At 42.9% G+C, this 21,751-nt stretch overlaps 1 protein-coding gene across 2 annotated transcripts; it reads right to left on the bottom strand.

Annotated features, from left to right (window-relative positions):
• Positions 1-483: 483 nt before the first annotated feature.
• Positions 484-17,417, bottom strand: LOC140526160 (H-2 class II histocompatibility antigen, E-S beta chain-like). 2 transcript variants are annotated; one of them, XM_072642142.1, is made up of 6 exons: positions 17,279-17,417; positions 4,481-4,750; positions 2,470-2,751; positions 1,868-1,978; positions 1,271-1,391; positions 484-936 (listed from the first exon to the last, which is right to left on the bottom strand). In XM_072642142.1, exons 1-5 carry the CDS (start codon positions 17,376-17,378, stop codon positions 1,273-1,275), a joined length of 882 nt encoding a protein of 293 aa, XP_072498243.1. In that variant the 5' UTR covers positions 17,379-17,417; the 3' UTR covers positions 484-936; positions 1,271-1,272. The 2 variants fall into 2 exon arrangements, with proteins under 2 accessions (XP_072498243.1, XP_072498244.1); XM_072642143.1 differs by having other exon boundaries at positions 484-1,197; positions 1,349-1,391.
• Positions 17,418-21,751: the final 4,334 nt, after the last annotated feature.

The following is a 21,751-nucleotide window of genomic DNA, read 5'->3' as shown; positions in this document are numbered from 1 at the left end:
GGGAAAAAGTCTCAGAAATGCATATATACCAAAATATTCATTGCAACACTTTGTGGTAGCAAAGTAGAAACAAAGCAGGGGCCCATCACCTGAGAAAGGGCTAAGCAAACCGTGGCATAGGAACGTAATGGAATTGTGTTGCAACAGAAGAGACAACAAAAATGAAACATGGGAAGACTTAAATGAACTGATAGAGAACAGTGGGAGCAGAATCAGGAAAGAAACATACTCCAGACTATGAAATGGGAGAAATGATGCTGAATGTTATATAACTAGAGTTACCAAGCTTGGCCACAGAGAAGAGAAAATAAACATTTCATGGAGGAAGTGGGGAGATTATGGGTATGTATTGATGCATGTACATTTGGATACATGTTATCTATGTGATGGTTATTAGGGAACTTTGGAATAAAAATTTTGTTATGAGGAAAAGAAATGGGGATAGGGTATGTATTAAGCAATGAATATAACATGAACACAAAATGTATTACTAAACCTTTAATTTTTTAAAAGTGCCATGGAGAGGCACAGGATAGGCCAGCACAGGCTACCATATATCATCAAATAAGAACTGAGCAGAAGTCAGAGAAGAGTCATGAGAGAGGTGGATCACCAGAATGAGTGGGGCCCATCATATAGGAAAGCTAAGGGTTTCTGGGGACACAGCTTGTGAGGGCACTGGTATCTACATAATTTCAGGAAAAATCTCAGGAAACCCACTAGCTTGTTGATTAACCAACTTCTGTAGGAATTATGGAAGGAAATGGACAAGAGGCCCCCAGGATGAAGAGATATGGTTGGATCACAATCTGTATCTCCGGAAGGATTTTATACTTTGACAAAATCTACAAATCCCAAATGCTGAAGCTTCCTCCTCTGCTCCCCTCATTTTGTCTCCGTGTCACCAAGTACCAGTTGATTCTCAGTCTTCTAATTCTTGGGTGAAGGTTCAAGGGATAAAAAAAGATTAAAAAAAGGTACAGAAACAAAGGAGGGTGGAGAGGGTCTTGGAAGCTCTCTTTGAGAAATACCAAGAGTCCAGACAGTCAAAGGTACATGGAAGGAGCTATGCCAAGGAAGGGATCAGTAAAGCTAATTCTTCATGATTTGGGCACAAGCAGGGGCCTCTAAACATGAGAGGGAACCTTGGGGACTCAACAGTTCCAGGGGACACAGACTCAGATCAGCTCAGGAGCCCTGCAGAGGACACAGAACAGGCACAGAAGAGTCGACATGGGGGTCTGAACCCATAAATAGAACCACTTCTTACCACTAAGGGCCCCCAAGTCTCTTCTTAGCCTCAGGTCCCACTGGGCAGATACTGTAGCTATGAGAATCCTGATCCCACCTGGGTACAAGGATCTTCTCTGTTGGTTGCGAACCACTATTTCCTGAGAAAGGAAGAAAGACAGACAGACAAATCCTTGTAAATCCTAGAGCCACAAAAGCAAAGGGCACCAAGGTTCTGAGCACTGTGGGACAGGGGGCTCCTGCCACTGCTTAGTAGAGTATGGCACACCACAGAGGAAGCACTTAATCCATCCAGCTACAACAGTGTGAGTGGATGGTGGTGGGGGAGACAGAATGTCAGGTGAAGGGCTAAAGGCTGGAACCTGAGACCCCTCCCAAGGTTATCTCTATTGTGAATATGAGATTCCCTAAGACCCTTGAGCCCTGAGATCTGGCCCCTTCACAATCTTTCATAAGTTCCTAGGGGTGGGTGTAGGGAGAAGAGCTGAAGCCCGAGTCAGACCACCCCTTCACCCCTGACCTGGGGCCAGATTTCTGGCATAATCAAATATCCTCTTTGTCCTAGAGAAGATTATGGATGGGAGGAGCCCTCAGGCCTTTCCCCAGATTATCTCACCTTTCTGACTCCTCTTGCTGACAATGAGGCCAACCCCAAAGAAGATCAGCCCCAGCACAAGGCCCCCGACTCCACTCAGCATCTTACTCTGGGCAGATTCAGACTGTGCTTCTGCAGAGGAGAGACACCAAAGATCAAAACTTTCCTTCAAGAGCCAGCCTCATGTGGGGAGTAGACTGGTCTGAAGGGGGAGAGTGAGAAGGTAGGTAAATCCTGTCTAAGAATGGATTGATGTGCAAAGGGCCTTTCAGGACTCAGGAAGTGAAAGCTCACCAGGAGAACTGACATCAACACCTCTTAAAGCATAGCTCCCCAACCCTATGACAAAGGGGTCTATAGGCTAACCACAGAGTCTCAGAAGGGGGCCAGCTCCCAAGGCAGGGACCAGTGAGGAAGCTGACAAGGTCTCCATAGTTCTTAGGTCAGCACTACCATTAGGGGGCTGGGTTGGGAAAAGGGAAGAGAGTGGGTAGCACCATATGGGGTTTATATCAGCCAAGGGAAGAAGAAAAGAGGGTCCAGGATACACACTGAGGGGATGTCAGAGCTAGCTCCACGTCCTAGCAATGTTACAACTGGAGGGTGAGGGAGCTCTATCTCACTCCAATCCAAGATGACAGGTTTCTGAAGGCTGGAGTGCTCCACTTGGCAGGTGTAGATATCACCATGCTTGGGGGTCATTTCCAGCATCACCAACATCTGGTAAGTCCAGTCTCCATTGCTGACCAGGCCTGTGGACACAACCCCAGCTGTCTCCTCCTGCCCATTCAGGAACCACCTGACCTCAATGTCCCCAGGATAGAAACCAGTGACAGAGCAGACAAGCAGGTTGTGGTGTCCCAAGGGAGCCAGCTTTGATGGATACACAATCACATCGGGCTCAGCTGGAAGAAAGAAGAAAGACCTTGAGTGAGGGAGCCAGAACAGGTCTTCTTAGTCTAGCCACCACCTCTGCCACGTGATCCACAACCAGCCTCAGGTCTCCTCTCCTTCCTAGAGCTAGAAATGGGCATCTTGGTAGACATTTAAGTTCCTCCTAAGACTAGAAATCTGAACTAGCAGGAAGTGGGCCCAGGAGTCCATGGTGCTGAATTATCACAGCCCCAGCTCATCAGGATTCAGTGATGTGGGAAGGAATTAGCAGGTAAGATTTCTCATTGGAAACAGATAATTTGTAAAGGATTATTTCCAAAAGCAGATTACAAGTGCATATAATAAACTATTTTCATAAAAACTTCTAGGTCACATATTAAGAGGTGGTATCAATCCACTGAAGAAATCTTGAATCAGGGAAACAGTGGTGAATATCTAGACCCAGGAGAAACCTGAGCATCCTGACCCAGAGCCCAGGGACCCTAGGAGAAGCAGAAGTATGTGTGAGTCTGAGGAGAAAGACAATTTCAAAGAGAGGGAAGGGAGGGAGAGAATGTGGTTGAGACAGGAGAGAGCAGAGCACGAGAAGTCTCCAATGAGCTTAGATTCAAGGACAAAAAATGCAAAGTTGCATTCATGACTTAAAAAGGTTCATGAAGCCTGGGCACTTAAGACTTGGGGGATTTAATTTTATACCAATTATTTTCTTGTTCTCTCTTTTTCCAATTGCGTGTAACTCTGTGAGGCTACTTGGGATTTTTTTTGGCAAAGATGTTGGAGTGGTTGGACATGTCCTACTCCAGCTCATTTTACAGATGAGGAAACTGAGGCAAAAAGGTTAAGTGACTTGCCCAGGGCCCCACAACCAGGAAATGTCAGAGGTCAGATTTGAAGTGAGGGAGATGAGTCTTCCTGACTCCAGGCTTGGCACTCTTTCCAGTATCCTACATGCTACCTATTAACCACTTTGGCGTTGTATATAATATGAGTTCTTTATTGGTGAAGAGTTTGGGGCCTGTTTCCAATGTAATTAATCCCCATTAGAATTGGAGGAGGGAAGAAAATCTGAAATTGACTGAGGAAAAGGACTCAAGGAACCAGAATACGTGGTGGGCCAGGAGGGTCCCTTCCCTCTTCTCCCTTCCCTCTGTCCTTCCAGTCTTTTTCTCCCTTTTATTCTCCCCTTTCTTCTCCTGTCTCTTCTGCCCCCTTGTCCCCTTCTCTCCTCTCCAGTTGTTTGGTTCCTAGTTCCTGCCCATCACCTCTGCTGTCTTTTCTCACTGTCACTTCCTGCCTTCTCTCCCTCTCATCCCTCCTTCTTTCTCCTCCATCCCAACTCCTCTCCCCCATTCTTCTTCCTTCCCCCTCATCCTCCCTTTGTCCCCTATCTCTCCCCTCCCCCATCTCCCTTGCCTGCTCCTCCCCGTTTGGTCCCCTCCCTTCACCCTCCTTCACAACCCGGCACCTCCCCCTCTCCTGCTCCCCCTGGTCTCTCCCCTGCTCTGGGGACCCCTGTCCCTGCTTCTGTGAACCCTCACTTTCCCTCCTGCCCCCTCCCATCACAGCCTCCCCTCCCTCCACGCTCCCTTCCAGCCCCTTCTCTTCTCTTCCCTTCCCTCCCTGCTCTGCCCCCTCCCCAGGACGCCCCCCCGCCCCCCCCCCCCCCGCACCTCTCTCCCTCTCCCTGGGTCCCTGCCAGGCTCCCCTGGACGCCCTCTCCTCCCAGAGGCACGCACTCACCGCGCCTGGGGACTAAGAAGGGCTCAATCACCCCGTAGTTGTATCTGCAGTAGCTGTCCACTGCTGCCCGGGTGCGCTCCAGGTAATCCTTCTGGCTGTTAGAATACTCAGCAATCCCCCGCCCCAGTTCGGTCAACGCCACATACTCCCCCACGGCGCTGTCGAAGCGCACGATCTCCTCCCGGTTGTAGAAGTATCTGTCCACAAACCGCACGTGCTGCGTCCCGTTCACAAAGTGACACTCGGACTTGCCCTGCAACACGAAGTGCTCTGGGGGGACACCGGAGGAGGGTCAGCCAAGACGGACAGCCGCATCCTCTAACCTACGACCACAACCTGAGCCTGACCAAGGAGAACTAGAATAACATCCCCTGCCCTTCCTGCACATGCTCAGCCCCACCCCCTCTGAGGCCCAGAGACCACAAGCGACTTTTCCGAGGTCACCCCGCAAACCTGGACTGGAGCAGGACTAGAACCCAGACCTCCAGGTTCCCAGACCGCTCCTGTCTGTCTGCTGCGTCCCAGCTGCCTCTCAGTCACACCTAGCCTGGTGCAAACACTCCCAGGACATTTTACCCCCTGTCCTCCTCCCCCCAGTTTAACCCTCTCCCTGCACCTCTGCAGAGACCCACACACACCTCCATGACCCTGGAGGTCACAGCCCCCTGTCCTCGTTGATCAGGGGACACTAATCACCTCAATATGACCCTCGCCATGGCCGGCTGTACTCACAGTTCTGCTGGACCTGGGCTCCCTCCCCCACTCCCCCTCCTGGGCAAGTCTCACATCCTCCTCCTCCTAGAAGGTGAGCTCCTCCAGGGCAGGAAATGACTCGAGTTTATATATAAACTAGCACCCAGCACAGTGCCTGGCACATGGGAAGTGCTTAATAATGCTTATTACTGAGTGATATCCACCCCACAAGTGACAAAGTAATTTTAGAAAATATGACTGTGACCACTTAATGCAGCTCCTCAAGAAGCTGTGCTGGCTCCCTATGGACCCCTGGAGAAATTTCAGAGCCCTGACCTTGGCCCTCAGAGCCCTCCCAGTTTGAGTCCAGCCTACCTTTACAGCATCCCCCATTATTCCTTCTCACACACAATTTTTGTTTTAGTCAAACCCGCTACTTGCTGCTCCCCAAACTCAGCATTTCATCTCCCACCTCCACACATGTGAACAGCCTTCATGCCTGACCTGCCCTCTGCACCACTCCCAATCCATTGGATTCCTTGATGTTTTTATACTTAACTATCTTCCCTTCTCTGTGCAGAGCTGTACTTCCCCAAAGAAAGTCAGCTAATAAATAAGCATTTATTAGCTGCTTACTGTGTGCTGGCTACCCTGTTAGGTGCTGGAAATATAAATATATAATTGTAATATGTTCCTTAGGAAGAGGAAAATCTGAAAAAGGTTTGGATTTGGGTGAAAGCAATGAGTTCAGTTTTCAACATGTGTTTAAGACAGCTTAGACACCTCAAGTATGAAATATCCAGGAAGCAGCAGGTGATGCTGGACAGAGACAGGGGCGGGAAACACAGATCTAGGAGTCATCTGAACAGACATGGGAATGAACTCTACTGGAGCTGAGGAAGTCCCAGAGAGATCAGGAGAGGGGCCCAGGTCAGACCCTTAGGAAACAACCCCATTTAGGGCACAAGATGTGGATGATGAGCCTGCCAAGGGGACTGAGAAAAGTGACCAGACAGGTAAGGAGAGAACCAAGAGAGAGCAGACACAAAAACCCAGAGAGGAGAGAACCCCCAGGAGCTGAGGGAGGCTGACAGGGTCAGATTCGGAAGAAAGTTCTGAAGGAGGAAGCCTGAGAAGAGACCATCAGCTTTGGCAATGAAGACATAGATCCTTGGTCACTTTGGAGAGAGCAGTCTCAATAGAATAATGAGGCGGAAGTCAGACTGCCAAGGACTGAGGTGTGAGGGGGAGAAGTGAGAAGACAATGTGTGCAGACACTTTGTGTAGGAGTCTGGCTGAGAAAGGAAGGGAAATTATGTAGGATGATCACGTGAGCAGATTATCATCTAGGCAAGGTAAAATATTTTTACAAAGCTAAGAATCTGCTCACAGATGAGGTTCTTTGTGGGAATGCTTCCAGTGCCCCTTCTTACTGAACATCCAAACTGTCACCAATAAAGGCACCGCCATCCTCCTGTCACCCAGGCTGGGTTTGGGGTTTGGTCTCTTTTTGCATCCCCAGTACTTAAACTTAGCACAGTGCCTGGCACACAGTAGGTGCTTAATAAATGTTTATTGACTAATAGTGAGAACGGATACAGAATGAAGTGGATGGAACCAGCAGAAGAATTGATACAATGACAATAATATGAAGACAAACAACTTTGACAGACTTAGGAAATCTGATCACCATAATAACCAGCCATGACTGCAGAGGATTGATGGTGCGACACGGCACCCACTTCCCGATCAAGAGGACTCAGGATGAAGGAGGAGAATTGTTTTTCATGGCCAATGCAAAACTTTGTATAACTTGACTGTGCATGTTTATAACAGGGGGTTTGGTATCTTCCCTCAATTTGAAAGGTAGAAGTATAAGTTCGGGAGGTGGGAACGGTAGGTTTTTGCTGATTGAGAAATATGTTTTTTAAAAGAAAGAAATTTATTATTTAGACCCAAAATGTCAGTAAATTATATATCCTTCATTGTCCCAGAAATAACAGTACTAGGCATATACCCCAAAGAAAGTCAAAGGTAGAAGGCACATAGCTGAGATATACACACACACACACACACACATATATGTACACAAATACATATAACATATACATATGATGAGATAGGTGTGTATGTGGGTGTGTATACACATAGCAGCACTTTTTGTTGTAGCAGAGACCTGGAGACAAAGTGGGTACCACTGTTTGAGAAACAACTAAACACATTCTGTTCTGAGAGAGTAGAAGTATGTCCTTGGTCTGTGACAAGCAATGAAAGGTACTGATTCAGTGAATCCCAGGAAACATTGTCTGAATTGCTGCAGAGACAAGGGAACAGAACAAGGAGGCCAGCTTCCTCAATGACAATAGTCTGAAGGAAAACAGCCTTAAAAGACTTCAGACTCAGGTCAGTGCAGTGACCCATCAAGGTTCCAGGAGACACCGACTGAAGCACTTCCCATCTCTTGGCAAAGAGGTGATGGACCAGAGGCAAGGAATAAGCCAGACATTTCAGTCACAGCCCAAAGACACAGGGCTCCCATTTGTGGGTGTGGGGAAATTTTTGATTTAGGTCTGAGTGACTGATGGGTAGTAATAATAATGCAAAAAATGACAGAAAAGATCATCAGTGAAACATTTTTTGAAATACAAAGATCAGAAGAAATGTCAAAAAGGGACAGAGACAAGCAGGACAGTTTGGGTCCTCCCCTGTTAAATTTAACATACACTTTACAGAATCAAACAGGGAGGAGCTCACAACTTCATCTACTGTCAACATTTTCTGGTTTTGAACTGTCTCTTGCAAAAGCTGAGCTTTGAAGGGAGATTAAACTCCTAAGAGAGAGAGCTGAGGAATTGAGGGGGGCACATTTCTTTGTGGCAGAGGGGTGGAATCCACCAGTTTTAAAATAATGAGGCCATTCAATGCAGAACTGGAAGGGAAGTTAGCTGCCATGCTGTTCTAACTCCTTGTGTTATAAATGGGGATGCTGAGTCTCAAAAAGGTGATGTGACTTGCCCAAGGTCACTAAAGTAGGAAAGGAGGGTTCAAGCCTTGAACCCAGGACTCCTGACTTCTTTCCACTGGATCACACTCTCTGTAGTCAGAACACAGGGCTTCCAATCCTAATTGTGCAGATGAGTCTGAGATCTTGTGCTAATCATTTCACTCTGAATCAATTACTTCCTCAGTAAAATGGAGACAATAAATGTGCCAATCTGTATTTCATGGAAAGCAAATTGTAACAAGAGAGCCCACATCAGTAGAAGGTACTTTGATTTTCTGACCCATCCCAATGGTCTTCCTTCTATCAGTACAGAGCAAAACCTATCCACACTTGCTCCTCTTGTGTGATTTTTCCATAGATCCTCTGTAGAAGACCCACCCCAGCAAACTAGAGGAATAACTGTAGGTCTTTGGAAATTCTGAGGTTACCAATAAGACCCATCCAACTTTCTTTCCAATCATACATTTCCGCCATGATCTTTCTTACTATCATTCATAAGGACAGGTTATCACTGGGAAAAGGTTACAACAGACTAGAGCATCTCCTTTTGGAAATTGCAACCTTAAGATTCTGAAGCAGAAAAAAACATTTGTGCCAAAAAAAAAAAACAAAACCAAACACAAAAAGAAACAAACCACACTTTCAACTGGGAGCCATTTGGAAGTGGTAGAGGCACTGAGCCATGTCCCAAATGTAACCCAACCAACTCCATTCCTTTTTTCAGTTCTGGGTGCAATCTATCATGCATCTGCAGAGTTTACCCTAAATATGCAAAGTGATATATTAATTAGAATGTCATAATCTGAACCATGGGCATTTTTTATCCCTTTCACACTTTTCTGTATGGATTGTAAGGCTGGTCTATTTTTAACATACATGTAAGTTATTAGTAGGAATATTAAATTTTTTTTCTGCTTCACTGGATATTTATCATCAGAGGAACATTGAATGTGGTAATTTCTGTTTTTCAATCTTTCAGAAAATTTTGAATGATTATGGAATCAAAGACTCCTAATTAACAAGCAATAAGAGTGATGGGATCTTATATTCTATACATTTTTTAGTTAATTTTGAAATGGTAAAGGTTTGGTCCATTGTTGAATCCCAAAGAAATGGCATATAAGTCAGTAGTCCCTGATACTCTCTCAGTCACCTTTCCTTTTGGTATCAATAAGGTCCAATAATTTCCAGGATTGTTCCCTCCTTCAGATCCCTTGAATACTTGTCCCTTGATACCCTCACAATTGTGTCATTTCTAACACAAATCTCTACTATGAACACTTGGCAATCTAGCTGCTTTTCCTGTCTTTGTTTTCTTTGCAGTCATTTTTACCTCCATGTTAGGTATATCCAGGATTGTAGTTAGAGTCCAAGTGCTTTGTGGTTGCACTATCCTTCGTAGAGAAAACTCTGAAGTGCTTATTTGCCAATAATATTGACCACTGTGATGGAAGTGATCGAGTGTAGTGTCCAGGTCAAAGAAGAATTTCCTATGGACAGTGAGGTTCCCTAGATATTTCTTTCTCTTCTTTTCTAAGTCTTTAAGTTTGGTTTAAAGTTAAATACAAAATAAAAAAAGAAAAACAAACATTGCCATGTACAGAGCAGAATATGAGAGGATTCAGTACAAAACAACAAAGTTCCATTTCAAGAAAACCGATATAACAAATACTACATATTGATTTCAAAGCTGTCCAGCTTTATTTTGCTTCCTTGAAGGTTTTCTTTTGCTCTCTCTTGTGCACTTTTTACTTTATTTTTACCTCCCTCCCCTTGCCAGAAGGTTATAACTTACACACACATATGTTTATATGTAAACACATATATACATATACATAAATATCTATATACATAAATAGACATATAAACACATAAACACATATGTAAGACCATACTGTGCTTGTTTCTATTTGCCATCTGGTTCTCTGAAGGTGGACAGCATCTTCCTTTATGAGTCCAAGTCTTTCCATGTTTTTCTAAATCAACAAGCTCATCATTTCCTACACCACAACAATATTCCAACATAATCAGAGATATTGTCTATGAAAATTTTTCCCAGTTTTCTGAATTTCTTCTATTCTTGGCTTCATTGGTTTTATTTATACAAGAAAATTTTAATTTAAAATGATCAGAATTATCCATTTTACACTTCAACAATGCTGTCACCTTTTAATATAACTTGAGTTCTGATATTACTGAGTCTGCTTTCTTTTCATCGTTTTTTTCCTGGTTTCTTTAAAGTTCCTGACTTTTTGATCTTCCAAATGAACATTGTTATTATTTTTTTCTAACTCAGTAAGGTAATTTTTTAGTAATTTAATTGGGATGGCAATACATAAATAGATTAGTTAGGTAAAATTGTCATTTTTATCATATCAATATTACCTAATCATGTAATATAAATGTTACTTAAATTATTTAGATATAATTTTATTTATTAAAAAATGTTTTATATTTTTTGTCCATATAGTTCTTGTGTCTTTTTTGGCATGTATATTATTGTGTCTTTTACACTGTCTAGTTATTTTAAATGATCCAGAAGTAATATTGAATAATAGTTCTGATACACATTGTAGTTCTCTTCTTTTTCTCTACTGATTGCCAAGCCATTTCTTATTGTGGATGACATTGGACTGACTCTAAGAAGACTTGGAACACTGAAAACCTTCTGGAAGAAACTTGTAATCACTCAAAGAAGTTTGGCCTATCCATTCAAACTGGAAATGCCAAGTGAATGAAGAGTATATATTGTACAGAATTTAGCATCCACTTGGTTGGACATTCCGTAGAGCTTGTCCATCAGTCTAGCTGTCTGGGATAAACATACAGATGGGTCACGAGTTGGGCACAAAGTTGATCAGCAGGAGGACAATGGTTGGATTTCAGCCAGAAAATCCCACAGCTCCTTTAACTAACCTCAAGCTTTTCACGAAAGCAAAAGTTCATCTTCACAATGCTAATATTTTCCTGGTATTGTTATATGGCAGAAAGACATGGATTAAAATTTCCTTTGAAGAAGTAAGCATGACTATCACATGCAAGGCACTGTCAAGGCTTATGGTAGATATATGAAATATATAAACATTCCAAAGAGGGAAAGGATGTCAAAAATATCATCAAGGAAACGTATGATAGGAAGACAAGAGGGGCTACAAAGAAGGCAAGACAAAAAAGACAATGCATGGACAAACAGTGGGATCCACAGATATCCTCCCCATGTCAGGAGAGAGTAGAATGACTGCTATGAACCTGGGTGGACTCAATAGGGAAATTTGTGGGAGAGTGTGGACAAGAGTCACATAGATTGGGCAGGCAAGAGTGAGGTGAGATCTGCACCTTGGAAGAAACTTTTGAATCAGTGAGATCATAGATCCATTTGAGTATGAGTGCTGAAATACAGAAAAGTATACAATAAATAGAGCTGTCCTTCATTCTATTCTCTTGTCCCTAGATTATATCTTTGTTCCTAGATTATATCCTATTTCTCTAATTCCTTTAACAGACAAATCCCTCTAAATATTCATCTGCATCCAAAGGACTCTCACTTAAAGCTCAGTGATCTAGGTTTATAATAGCACTCTTAAATAATAAATGAATGAAAAAAGAACATTTACTGATTACCAAATGAGAAGTATTAGAAATGCAAATATAAAACTAAAGACAATACTCCACTGAAAGAGCATGCATTCCAATGGGGGAAGAATAGAGGGCAGTGGTGGCCAGGAAGGCACACTGGGCTGAATGAAGGTGATGTGTGGGGCCACAGAGGAGTAGATGGACACAGCTCCAGGAACAATGGAAAAGTAGATTTTATCACAGCTCTTGGAACCAGATTTTACTTTTGCAGGAGAGGAAAGAGCTGTGAGGAAAGGGCAGGTGCATCTCTATGAAGAGGCTGGCAAGCGGGTTGTGAAGGAAACTGTTGCAGAGAAGGGAATAAAGTGAAGCCTGATGGGACCTTTACTGAAATAGTAGTCTGGGGTCTTAGCAGCTGGAGTCAAGCAGCACCTTGCTGCAGATATCCACTCTATCTGCAGTGGATAGAGCAGGAGCTTGGAATCAGGAAGATCTAAGGTCATATTCAGCCTTAGACACTTCTTAGCTGTGTGACCTTGGGCAAGTCACTTAACCCTGTTTGCCTCAGTTTCCTCATCTTCAAAACAAGCTGAAGAAAGAAATGGCAAAGTATTCCAGTATCTTTGCCAAGAAAATCTCAAATAGGGTCAAAAGGAGTCAAATAATACAGGGGAAATATCTGAATAACAACACACAGCACTGAGGACTTAGTCACCAATCAAGAAAGTGGGGCTTCATAGAATAATTTTTTATTTGAAAAGCAAGATGATTGATTATTCAAGCTTTAGAGGTGGGGGTCACTCCATTTACCTCCTTCCACAAATTATAATGAATTTTTTCTCCAAACTCTTCCTTCTGTTACTGTACTCACCTACTTGAAATCCTCCCTGAGTTTCTGGGGCACCTCATCATCTCCAATTTTTTCTTACCTAACTACAGACCTGTCTGTTTCCTGAGCTGACCCTTCCTTCTCTTCTTAATCACTAAACATTTGTGACCAAAATCACCACCCTCCATTCTCTTCTCTCCAATGTCTATTTAGTAACGCCCTCAATTTATTTCTCTCTACAGATACCTCCTAAATCTTGATCTGGATCCACCTTTTCTTACAGTCTCACTTTCTATGTTTCCAAATCCTTGCCAAAAATCTCCACCTGGATGTTCCCAAGTATCTTCAACTAAAAATATTAAGGTCATCATTGTGGCAGTGAAATCACATCTTCCTCCTGATTTCCTGATTTCTATTAATGGTACCACCATTCTGCCTTGTACCAGCTGTAGAAACTCTGAAGTAATTTGGGAGTCAGGTCTCTCTCTTTCCCTCACCTCCCACAAACAAGGCAAAAAACCTTATTCATTCTTCCTTTCCAATGTCTCCTTTCTGGCCCCACTTTTCTAATCACACCATCCCCACACAACTTAAAACCATTTAAAACTCAAATATCCTCAACTATATTAATAGTGCAGACTACCATACAAACAACATCACTCCTCCAATTACTTGGCCCAGTCACTAATTTGGGGGTCTCAGTGTCCTCATCTATAAAATGAGAGTGTTTGCCCAGATGATTTCTAAGGGGCAAATCCTGGGATTCTGTGCATATAAAGAGACAGTTTGAGAGAATCATCCATAGGTAAAACTTCTTCAGAAAAATTAGGGATTAAGGGTGATAACATTTAATATCATTTTTGGACTTTAATAAGGACCAGAGCTTGAATTAATCAATCAGAAAAAGAGCCTGGACCTAACAGTCTCTTTGGTCTCTGAAGTAAACTCAGAGAAAACCACTTCCCATGAAAACAAGGCCAGATGGGGCTGACTTACCATACTTTATGAGACCCTTAACCTGAGACACTCTCTTGAATTGTGGGACTTTTTCCATATCTGAATATTTTGTGGACATATACTATGTTATGACATGTTAATGGTAAAGAAAACTCATATATCCTGGGTCGTAATTTCAATTGACACTTTGTCAACTCTCTTATCTTATTTTATTTACAACCTATTCAATTAAGAAAATTCCTTTCTCATGCTATAGTTAAATACGTATTGAGACCATAAATCTGAGAGACAGAGACATCCTGGAATTGTTCTAAAATAGATCAAAGTCTGGTCATTCTTCTGTCAGGCAGTCAAAAGTTTCTTTCTGGCTCCATGGCCATGTAACTGCTAGCTTTAAGGGAATAAACAATATGCATTCAGCCTGTTTGCCTTTTGTAACCAAACTTTCAGGTCGACAGGGGAAAGAGGGAGATCTTGGTCTCAGATATTGGGGCACAGAATGACATCAATGTGGTCTCCAATTCAAGTGAGTCAGACCTGGAATGACCTCAAACATGTTTATAGCATACTGGTTTCTTAGAAATTTACCTGTCCTCTTGGTAAATTCAAAATCTAAAAGTGGAAAAATGTGTTCTAACATTTTCCCACTTTTAGATCTTGATGTTACCAAATTTCTAACACTGCACTTCTGATCTTGGGAACATCTTTAGCTTCTGGCCCTTCTTTGCTTCCCTGACCCCTTGAGCTGGCTGTGCTGATAAGTCCTGAGTCCATTTTCATACCTGTGACTGCCCTACTCAGCCCAGTCCTTCCTTTCAGGATGACACTCTACAATATGTCTCTCTGTCAAGCTCCAGAGACTGCCCTCTGTGATTTAAAATCTTTTCTCCAAAGTCCCCAGCTCACTCCATCACTCTCCATTATTGTTTAAAGAACAGCTTCTTAATTCTAGAAATCAAGGTCCTCTTCACTTCTGTTCTCATTTCCCTTCCTAGCCTTCTTTTTCACTTTGGCTCATATGAATTCCAAGTTGAAGCCAAAGGCTATAGACAGTCCCTCAGTTCATCCTGGTGCTTGCCCTTTTCTGTGCTCATTCTCCCACAAACATTGATTCCCTCTCTACTGCAGGTGAGGAACCCCCATCCCCCAGTCCCCTCAGCTCACAATCTCTGTTATCTTCACTCTCACCTCCTATATTGAATCTGTTGTAAAAACTTGGCAATTTTACCTTTTCAGCATCTTGAATGTGCCCCATTTTGTGCTCTGACACTGCCCTGACACTGCCCTGACCTTGATGCAGGCCCACACCACCGTCCACCTATGCTGTTGCAATAGCTTGCTGGTGGGTTTGCCTGCCTCCAGTGTCTCCCCACTGTAGTCCATCCCCCATTCAGCTGTCAAATGGATCTTCCTAAAGCACACATCTGACCCCATCGCCCACCTGCTCAGTAAACTCCAGTGATTACCTATCCCCTCCAGTATCAAATTTAAAAATCCTGTTTGATCCTCAAAGCCCCTCACATGTTGGTCCCTCCTACCTTTTCAGTCTCCTTTTCACTCACTCCCCCCTCCCCTACCCATGTACTGTGTGATCCAGTGACACTAGCTGTCCTGCTGTCCCTCCTACTATTTCCTCTGACTGTCCCCAGGTCTGGAATGCTTTCCCTCCTCATCCCTGACTTGTGGCTTCCCTGACTTCCTTCAAAGTCCCAACTGAAATCTCATCTGCTACAGAAAGCATTGTCCAGTCCCCCTTAACTCTAGTGCCTTCCCTCCACTGGTTATTTCTAAATTATCCTGAATATAACTTGATTACACACAGTTGTTTTCATAATATCATACCCAGGGCCTTTTACCTTTCTTTGTAAGAAACACAGTTGACACAGTGCTTGGCACAAAGTAAGAGCTTAATAAAAGACTGACTCCCTTCTAGCTGGGAGGCTACTTAAATATTGTGTAGTTTGGATGATAGTCCACATGGGGGCAGGACCTGCTCAGTATGAGTGCATGACTGATACCAGGATGATCCTGGAGTTGTCAGCTGGGGTAACCAGCCTTCACCCTGCTAGGACTGGGAGATCTCCTGCCGCTGGGTTTCCCCTTCCTCAGGCCCTGACAGACTATCTCTATAAATCCCCTTCTCTCTTGCCTAGCCCTGGAGAATGGGTGTTATGCATGGCATAGTGTCTCCCCAGAGGCAGTGAGGACACAAAGCTCAAACCTGGGTCAGATCCTGGAGGACAACTCTAGAGCAGGTTAGGACCAAAAAGAGACTGTGATTGGACAGGCCAGGTGCCAGGCCAGGCTGCAAAGGCAATAATATGAACAGTGCCAGAGGGGCTTTTATCTGCTCCCCAACAATACCTACACTAGCTGGAAGAGGTTAGTGCCCCATCCCACAGGGTTTGCTCCCTGCCCAGGACAAAGGATTTCACAGCCCTGCTGAGTCAAGGAAGAGGTCCTGTGATCCAGGTATGAAATTCAGGGAGAGCAGCAGAGATGTGCAGACAAGAGATGACACTAGCAGGCAAGGGTCCAAGAGTGCAAGCCCTGCCTGAGCTGGGGAAGTAGGGGACTAGAGAGCATTGAGTCTACATCTTTCTTTTTCAGCCCATTAACAAGGGGTCATGAAGACAGGAGAAAAGCCAGCCTGATCCTCTTGGTTTATCCATCCCAGTAGCTGCCTCTAACCTGCCTCTGAGGAATAGATGGGGAGACTTTCCCCTACTCCATCATGATATTATGTATGAAAACCAAACTCCAGCTTCACTTATCGTCTTGAAATCATTCCAGGGAAATTCATCCAGGAAAGTCTATGTCTTCCTCCACCAATAACAGCCAAATTTAAACCTTTCCAGTAGTTTAGGTAGACCCTGTGACAATATTTAGTGAGACAGAAACATTATACAGGGTGGGAAACATTGGCATTTTGTGACCATACCCCCATCACGCCCCCCCAATCAATAAACTCCAGTGACTCCCTTTCTCCTCAAATATCAAATTAAAAATCTTCTACTTGACCTCCAAGGTCCCTCACAACCTGGCCCCTCCTATTTTTCTAACCTTCTTACACTTTATGTTCCTAGGTTCCCACAGCCCTGCTATCCAGTGACACTGCCCTTCTTCTTCTTCGTGCCATACATTTCTCCATCTCTCCACTCTGGGCCCTCTCTGACTGTCTCCTCTCAGAATTCTCTTTTCTCTCAAATCTGCCTCCTCATTTCCCTGACTTACTTCAAGCATCAGCTCAAACCCCACCTTCTACAGGAAGCCTGTCCTGATCTCCCTTAATGTCAGTGCCTTCCCTCTCTTGATCATGTCCCATTTCTCCTCTATCTATCTTGTTGACATGGAGTTGTTCACCTGTAGTCTCTCCTATTAGACTGTGAGCTTCTTGAGAACAGGAGCTGTCCTTGGCCTTTCTTTCTATCCTTTGCATCAGCACAGTGCCCGGCACACAGTAGCTGCTTCATAACTGCCTAATGACAAACTCCCAGGAGCCTCAGCTTTTGGAGTGTGGGATGCATCAGGTCTCTGAACCCCAAGGAAAAGGGAAAATGGAAGCAAAGAACCTAAGGAAGACTTAGTTGGGAGTGGAGCCTGAAATCTAGTTTCCCTACTGCTTGCCTATCTGAGGAGCATTCTGGCCCAAGTCCTTCCCTTCGTCTGGGCCCAGAGAAAAGAGTGTTCCCCTTGGATCCCACCTGGGCTCCCCGGGGAGCTGATGCTCAGTACTTACCTGGGACATGTCTGCCTGCAGGCACCTGGGAATTCAGTGCCAGCAGGGTCACAGCCAGAACCTCCATCCAGATGACTCTGGAGAGGGAGACACAGAGCATCCTGGAAACAAAATGAGTATAATGTACTGAGACATAACAGTCAGAATGGCCCTCCCTTCATGGAACTACCCCCTACATTTCCCAGACTAACAATTTATAGACTCTTCTCTGCCCCAGGGTTGGGCAACCTCAGAGTGGAGAGAACCAATTAGTTTTAGGAATGAACTGCATCATTTGTTCCCAGGCAGAAGTTCCTTTTGTAGGGTCTGTTCTAATGCTTCAAAGTTTTTCTGGTGAAGAAAAAAATGGTCAAAGAAATCACTGAATCTCAGAGAAGGAAGGGGCCCCAGAGGTCAGGTCTTGACTGGACTGTTACAACAGCCAAATTTTAGGGGGCTGAATCTGAGCTGCTAGTGTAGATCAGTGAAGTCTTCACTGCTGTAGCAGGTCCCATATATTTTGGTGACAAATGTTCCAATATTTTTTAAAAAAGGAAGATTGACAAGTCTGCACTCTCTGGTTCAATGAAATCTACTTTTAGCTCACAGAAAAAATTTAAAACTCATTATGCAAAATATGATTTGTGAGCATGTTGAAAAGGAAGAGTGATTATAAAAAGACCATCAAGGCCTCATGAAAACAGGTCCCATCAAACCAATCTCCCTTATTTGACTCTGTAACTGAACTGATGGATCAAGAGAATCTTGGTGATGTATTAAACCTGGATTCCCACAATGAGTCTGACAAAATCTCCAGTGCTGCCACTGTGGAGAGGATGGGCAGCTATGAATTAGAGCCATGGACAGTGTTGTTAGCTGAATTTGGAAATGGTTGAATCACTGGGGCCCCAAAATGAGTCCTTAATGAGTGAATGTCAGGTGGGGGGAAGTTCTTTAGTGGAGGATGCCAGGAATCTTGTCTTTGGGTCTGCACTAATGAACCTTTTCATCAGCATCTTGAATAAGGATGGAAGACATGCAAATTTAATTTTCAGATGGTTTGAAACTGAGAGACCCAGCTAACATATTAGGTGAAAGAGGCAGGATCCAAAAGTTGTTTACAGGTCAGAATGGTGGGAGAATTGAATGGAATGAGATTTCATTTAATAGAGATGAAGTGGAAAGTTCTATACTTAGGCTAAAAAAGTCCACTTTTTCTGTTGGAGTGACTTTATATGATGAGGGCCCGTCATAATCATAGCATTTATTGCTTTAAAATTTGCCAAGTCCTTTATAAATATTATCTTATTTATTCCTGTTGTGACTCTTGGCTGACAGAAAATGCTAAGAGCCAAGTTGCCTATATGGCTCGTGGACTTATCTCAATTGGTTTCAGAGAATTTAGAGGAATTATCCAGAGAGAAGGATGAACAGAGAAAACGCCATAGTGTTAATGAAGCACAACTTTGCAATGGCATGCATGTATGGAAGGTCAGCCCTATGTTGTCTTTGAAATTCTAGAGATTGCTAAGAATAGACCTTCTCTGAGTGAGATTGATTGCTCATTCCTCATTTGACCTCAAAACTTATTTCACTTTCAGATCAAGAGCTCATTTACTTTTTTGTATTTTATGTCATAATTGGATAACTCTCATTTCTACTTGGTATTTTATTTGGATTAGTGAGTTTATTCACTATTCGCTATTAGTCTTTTGTGTAACCAACACGTGGGGGAAAGGAGCCAAACTGAGAGATATCAGCTTCAGGTTACCCTCACCCTTTAAAATAATAAACACAGAAACTTGTGACTATACTTTTTAAGAAAAGAAGGAGATCATTTTATTGCTGAGAACAGCTAAAATCAATCACAGTTGATCATAATGGCAACATTGCTGCTGCTGTGTGCAATGTTCTTGTTATACTCACTTCACTTTGCATCAGTCATTGTAAGCCTTTCCCAATTTTTCTGAAATCTGCCTACTCATCAGTTCTTAAAGTACAATAGTATTCCATCACATTCATGTGGCACAAGTTGTCCAGCCTTTCCTCAACTGACTGGCATCCTCTCAAATTCCCGTTCTTTGCCATTGCAAAAAAAGTTGCAATAAATATTTTTGTGCATGCATGTCCTTTTGCCCTTTTATGATTTCTATAGCATATACACTGTTGACCTTAAAGTTGGGACAAAGAGACTAACAGGTGAGCTGATAAGTATATTCATATTGTTTATTCAATCAAAGCTAGTACATAGGTCATCATGGAGCCAGAAGGAAACTTTTGACTGTCTGATACAAAGATGACCAGGCTTAAATCTGTTTTATGACAATTCCAGTATATTTTTGTTCCTCAGATTTATGTTCTCTATATGTGTTTACCATGAGAAAGGAATTTTCTTAATTGAATAAGTTGTGAGTTCAATAAAGTAATGGAGTTTACAAGGTGTCAATTGAAATTATAACTCAGGATATCTGTGTGTTTTGTTCTGTTTTGTTTTTCCATTAACATGGCATAACATAGTATATGTCCACAAAATATTAAGATACGGAAAAAATCCCATTATTCAAAATGGTGTCTTGGGCTAAATTTCTCATCCTTAATGGCCTTAAACAGAGGAAAAAATGCTCCTAAGTCAGCCCCATCTGGACTTCTTGACATAGGAAGAGATATTCTTTGAGTTTACTCCAAGCACAATGGGATAACTGTTAGGTCGTGGTTCTTTTTCTGTTGATTAATTCAAGCTCTGGCCCTTATTGAGGTTCAAATGATATTAAATGATTATCAGGTGATGTATTTGTATGAAGTGAACCTAAAAGAGAGCTTTCCCAGTAATGGCAGTACAGAGAGCACCTAGAAGTGACCATGGGGAAAAGGCTCTAAAAAGAGTTTTTGTCTTTGTTGGAGCTGGGACTCCAGCTCACTTCCTGGCCATTTCCAAATCGTGCTACCAATCATGTGGCCAAAAGACCACATACTGCAAATTGTTTGCTGAGATGGGAAAACTATCAATCTTTGTGCAGAAAGTGAAGATGATTGCTTGGCATGGAAATTTTCACTTCAGGATGCCAGGACAAATACAGCCTCTGTTGGCTCAGAAGTCATGTATGATGAAACTGCTGTGGATTCATCTCCTCCTCCTTACATAGTTTACGCCACTCTATCTCCTGACGTATTTGGCTATGGTCATTATAATGGTGCATACCCTTCAGGAACTCAAGTTATCTATGTTGCTAATGGGCAAGCTTAGGTGATACCATACCAGTATCCATATCTAGAACCTTATAGACAGCAGCCTGCCAACAATATCATCATCCGTGAGTGTTATAGGGACAACAATGGAGACCTAGCTCTGGGAATGTTGGCTGGGGCAGCCACTGGCATGGCCTTGGGATCTTTGTTCTGCGTCTTCTAATACATCTTTGTATTTGTAGCTTCCAAAACCTTTATTTATTTTCTCTGTGTGATAATAATATCCTGTTTTACTATAAAGATTTTTAATGACAGTTACAATAGTACTTTTAAAGTAGTGACATCTTAATTATAATTAGTATAAATTTCACAAGGTAGGATTGTAAGTGTGCTGTTCATCTGAAATATGAATTAAAGGAGGCTTGATCATTTCAAATTCTTTTATGGAACTTGGTTGTATAAGAAGGACTTATATGAGCTCATTCGTTTTAAAGAACATTATCACTGCAGTGTTAAAGGCAGAGCATAAGAGATAGCTTTGTCATCCATCTTAGAAGTATGCTGCTCATATAATGACCCCTGAATAGACGATTATTTCTAGCAGGGAAAACCTCAATTAATCCAACTGCTAGCTCAACTTAAGAAACAATCTGGGTGTTGCTATTGGCATGGTAGGGTGGTAAACTATGCAGGATAAAGCAATACAGACCTTTTGCTCTACATACTCCAAAGAATAGTACCCAAGGCAGTGGTAATACTCCACATACCTCTGTAGTTGGCTCTGTCATTATCCAGTGGTGCTCTACCAGTGGGCCTATTTTCTCTGTTGTGAAAGGATTTATTGAATCCTGGAGATTGGAACTGGTAGAATTCTTGTCAGGAGCTGTCATTCAGGACAAGCCCTTGTAAATAGGACTGAAAACCTACAGTTCTTTGACATAGTTCTCAACCTGGAGAGTTATAAAAGCAGTTTAGAAGCTGAAGTGATTGGGTTTTGTTTTTTTTTTGAAAGTCTATACTACACAGGGATTTAGAAGATGACAGACATGACTTTTACCTTCTTAACTTTGGTTTAACATGTTGAAAACATATTCAAACTTCAGACTGCCATTGAGTATATTTTTATATTGTGTGTCTGAGCCATCCCCTCTTCACTCCCTTTGCTATGAAAAACAAATAAGTTGGGAGGAGCCAAGATGGCAGAGTAGAAAGATACACATAAGCTAGTTCCAAACCCACAGCCCATAAAATACTTGCAAAGAAGAACTCCCAACAAATTCTGGAGCAGCAGAAGCCACAGAACAACAG

The sequence above is a fragment of the Notamacropus eugenii genome, chromosome 2 (assembly GCF_028372415.1).
Source record: "Notamacropus eugenii isolate mMacEug1 chromosome 2, mMacEug1.pri_v2, whole genome shotgun sequence".
NCBI classification, from domain to species: domain Eukaryota; kingdom Metazoa; phylum Chordata; class Mammalia; order Diprotodontia; family Macropodidae; genus Notamacropus; species Notamacropus eugenii.
The sequence above is the reverse complement of the archived record's forward strand: the minus strand, read 5'-3'. Positions and strand labels throughout refer to the sequence as shown.

What these genes read in the sequence shown, in the direction of transcription:
- LOC140526160 (XM_072642142.1), bottom strand. Translation starts at nt 17,378, where the DNA reads ATGCTCTGTGTCTCCCTCTCCAGAGTCATCTGGATGGAGGTTCTGGCT. An exon ending in TGCAGGCAGACATGTCCCAG is followed by an intron (nt 4,751 to 17,278) that starts GTAAGTACTGAG and finishes GTGTCCCCCCAG; the next exon opens with AGCACTTCGTGTTGCAGGGC. An exon ending in CAGCAAGAGGAGTCAGAAAG is followed by an intron (nt 1,392 to 1,867) that starts GTGAGATAATCT and finishes TTCCTTTCTCAG; the next exon opens with GAAATAGTGGTTCGCAACCA.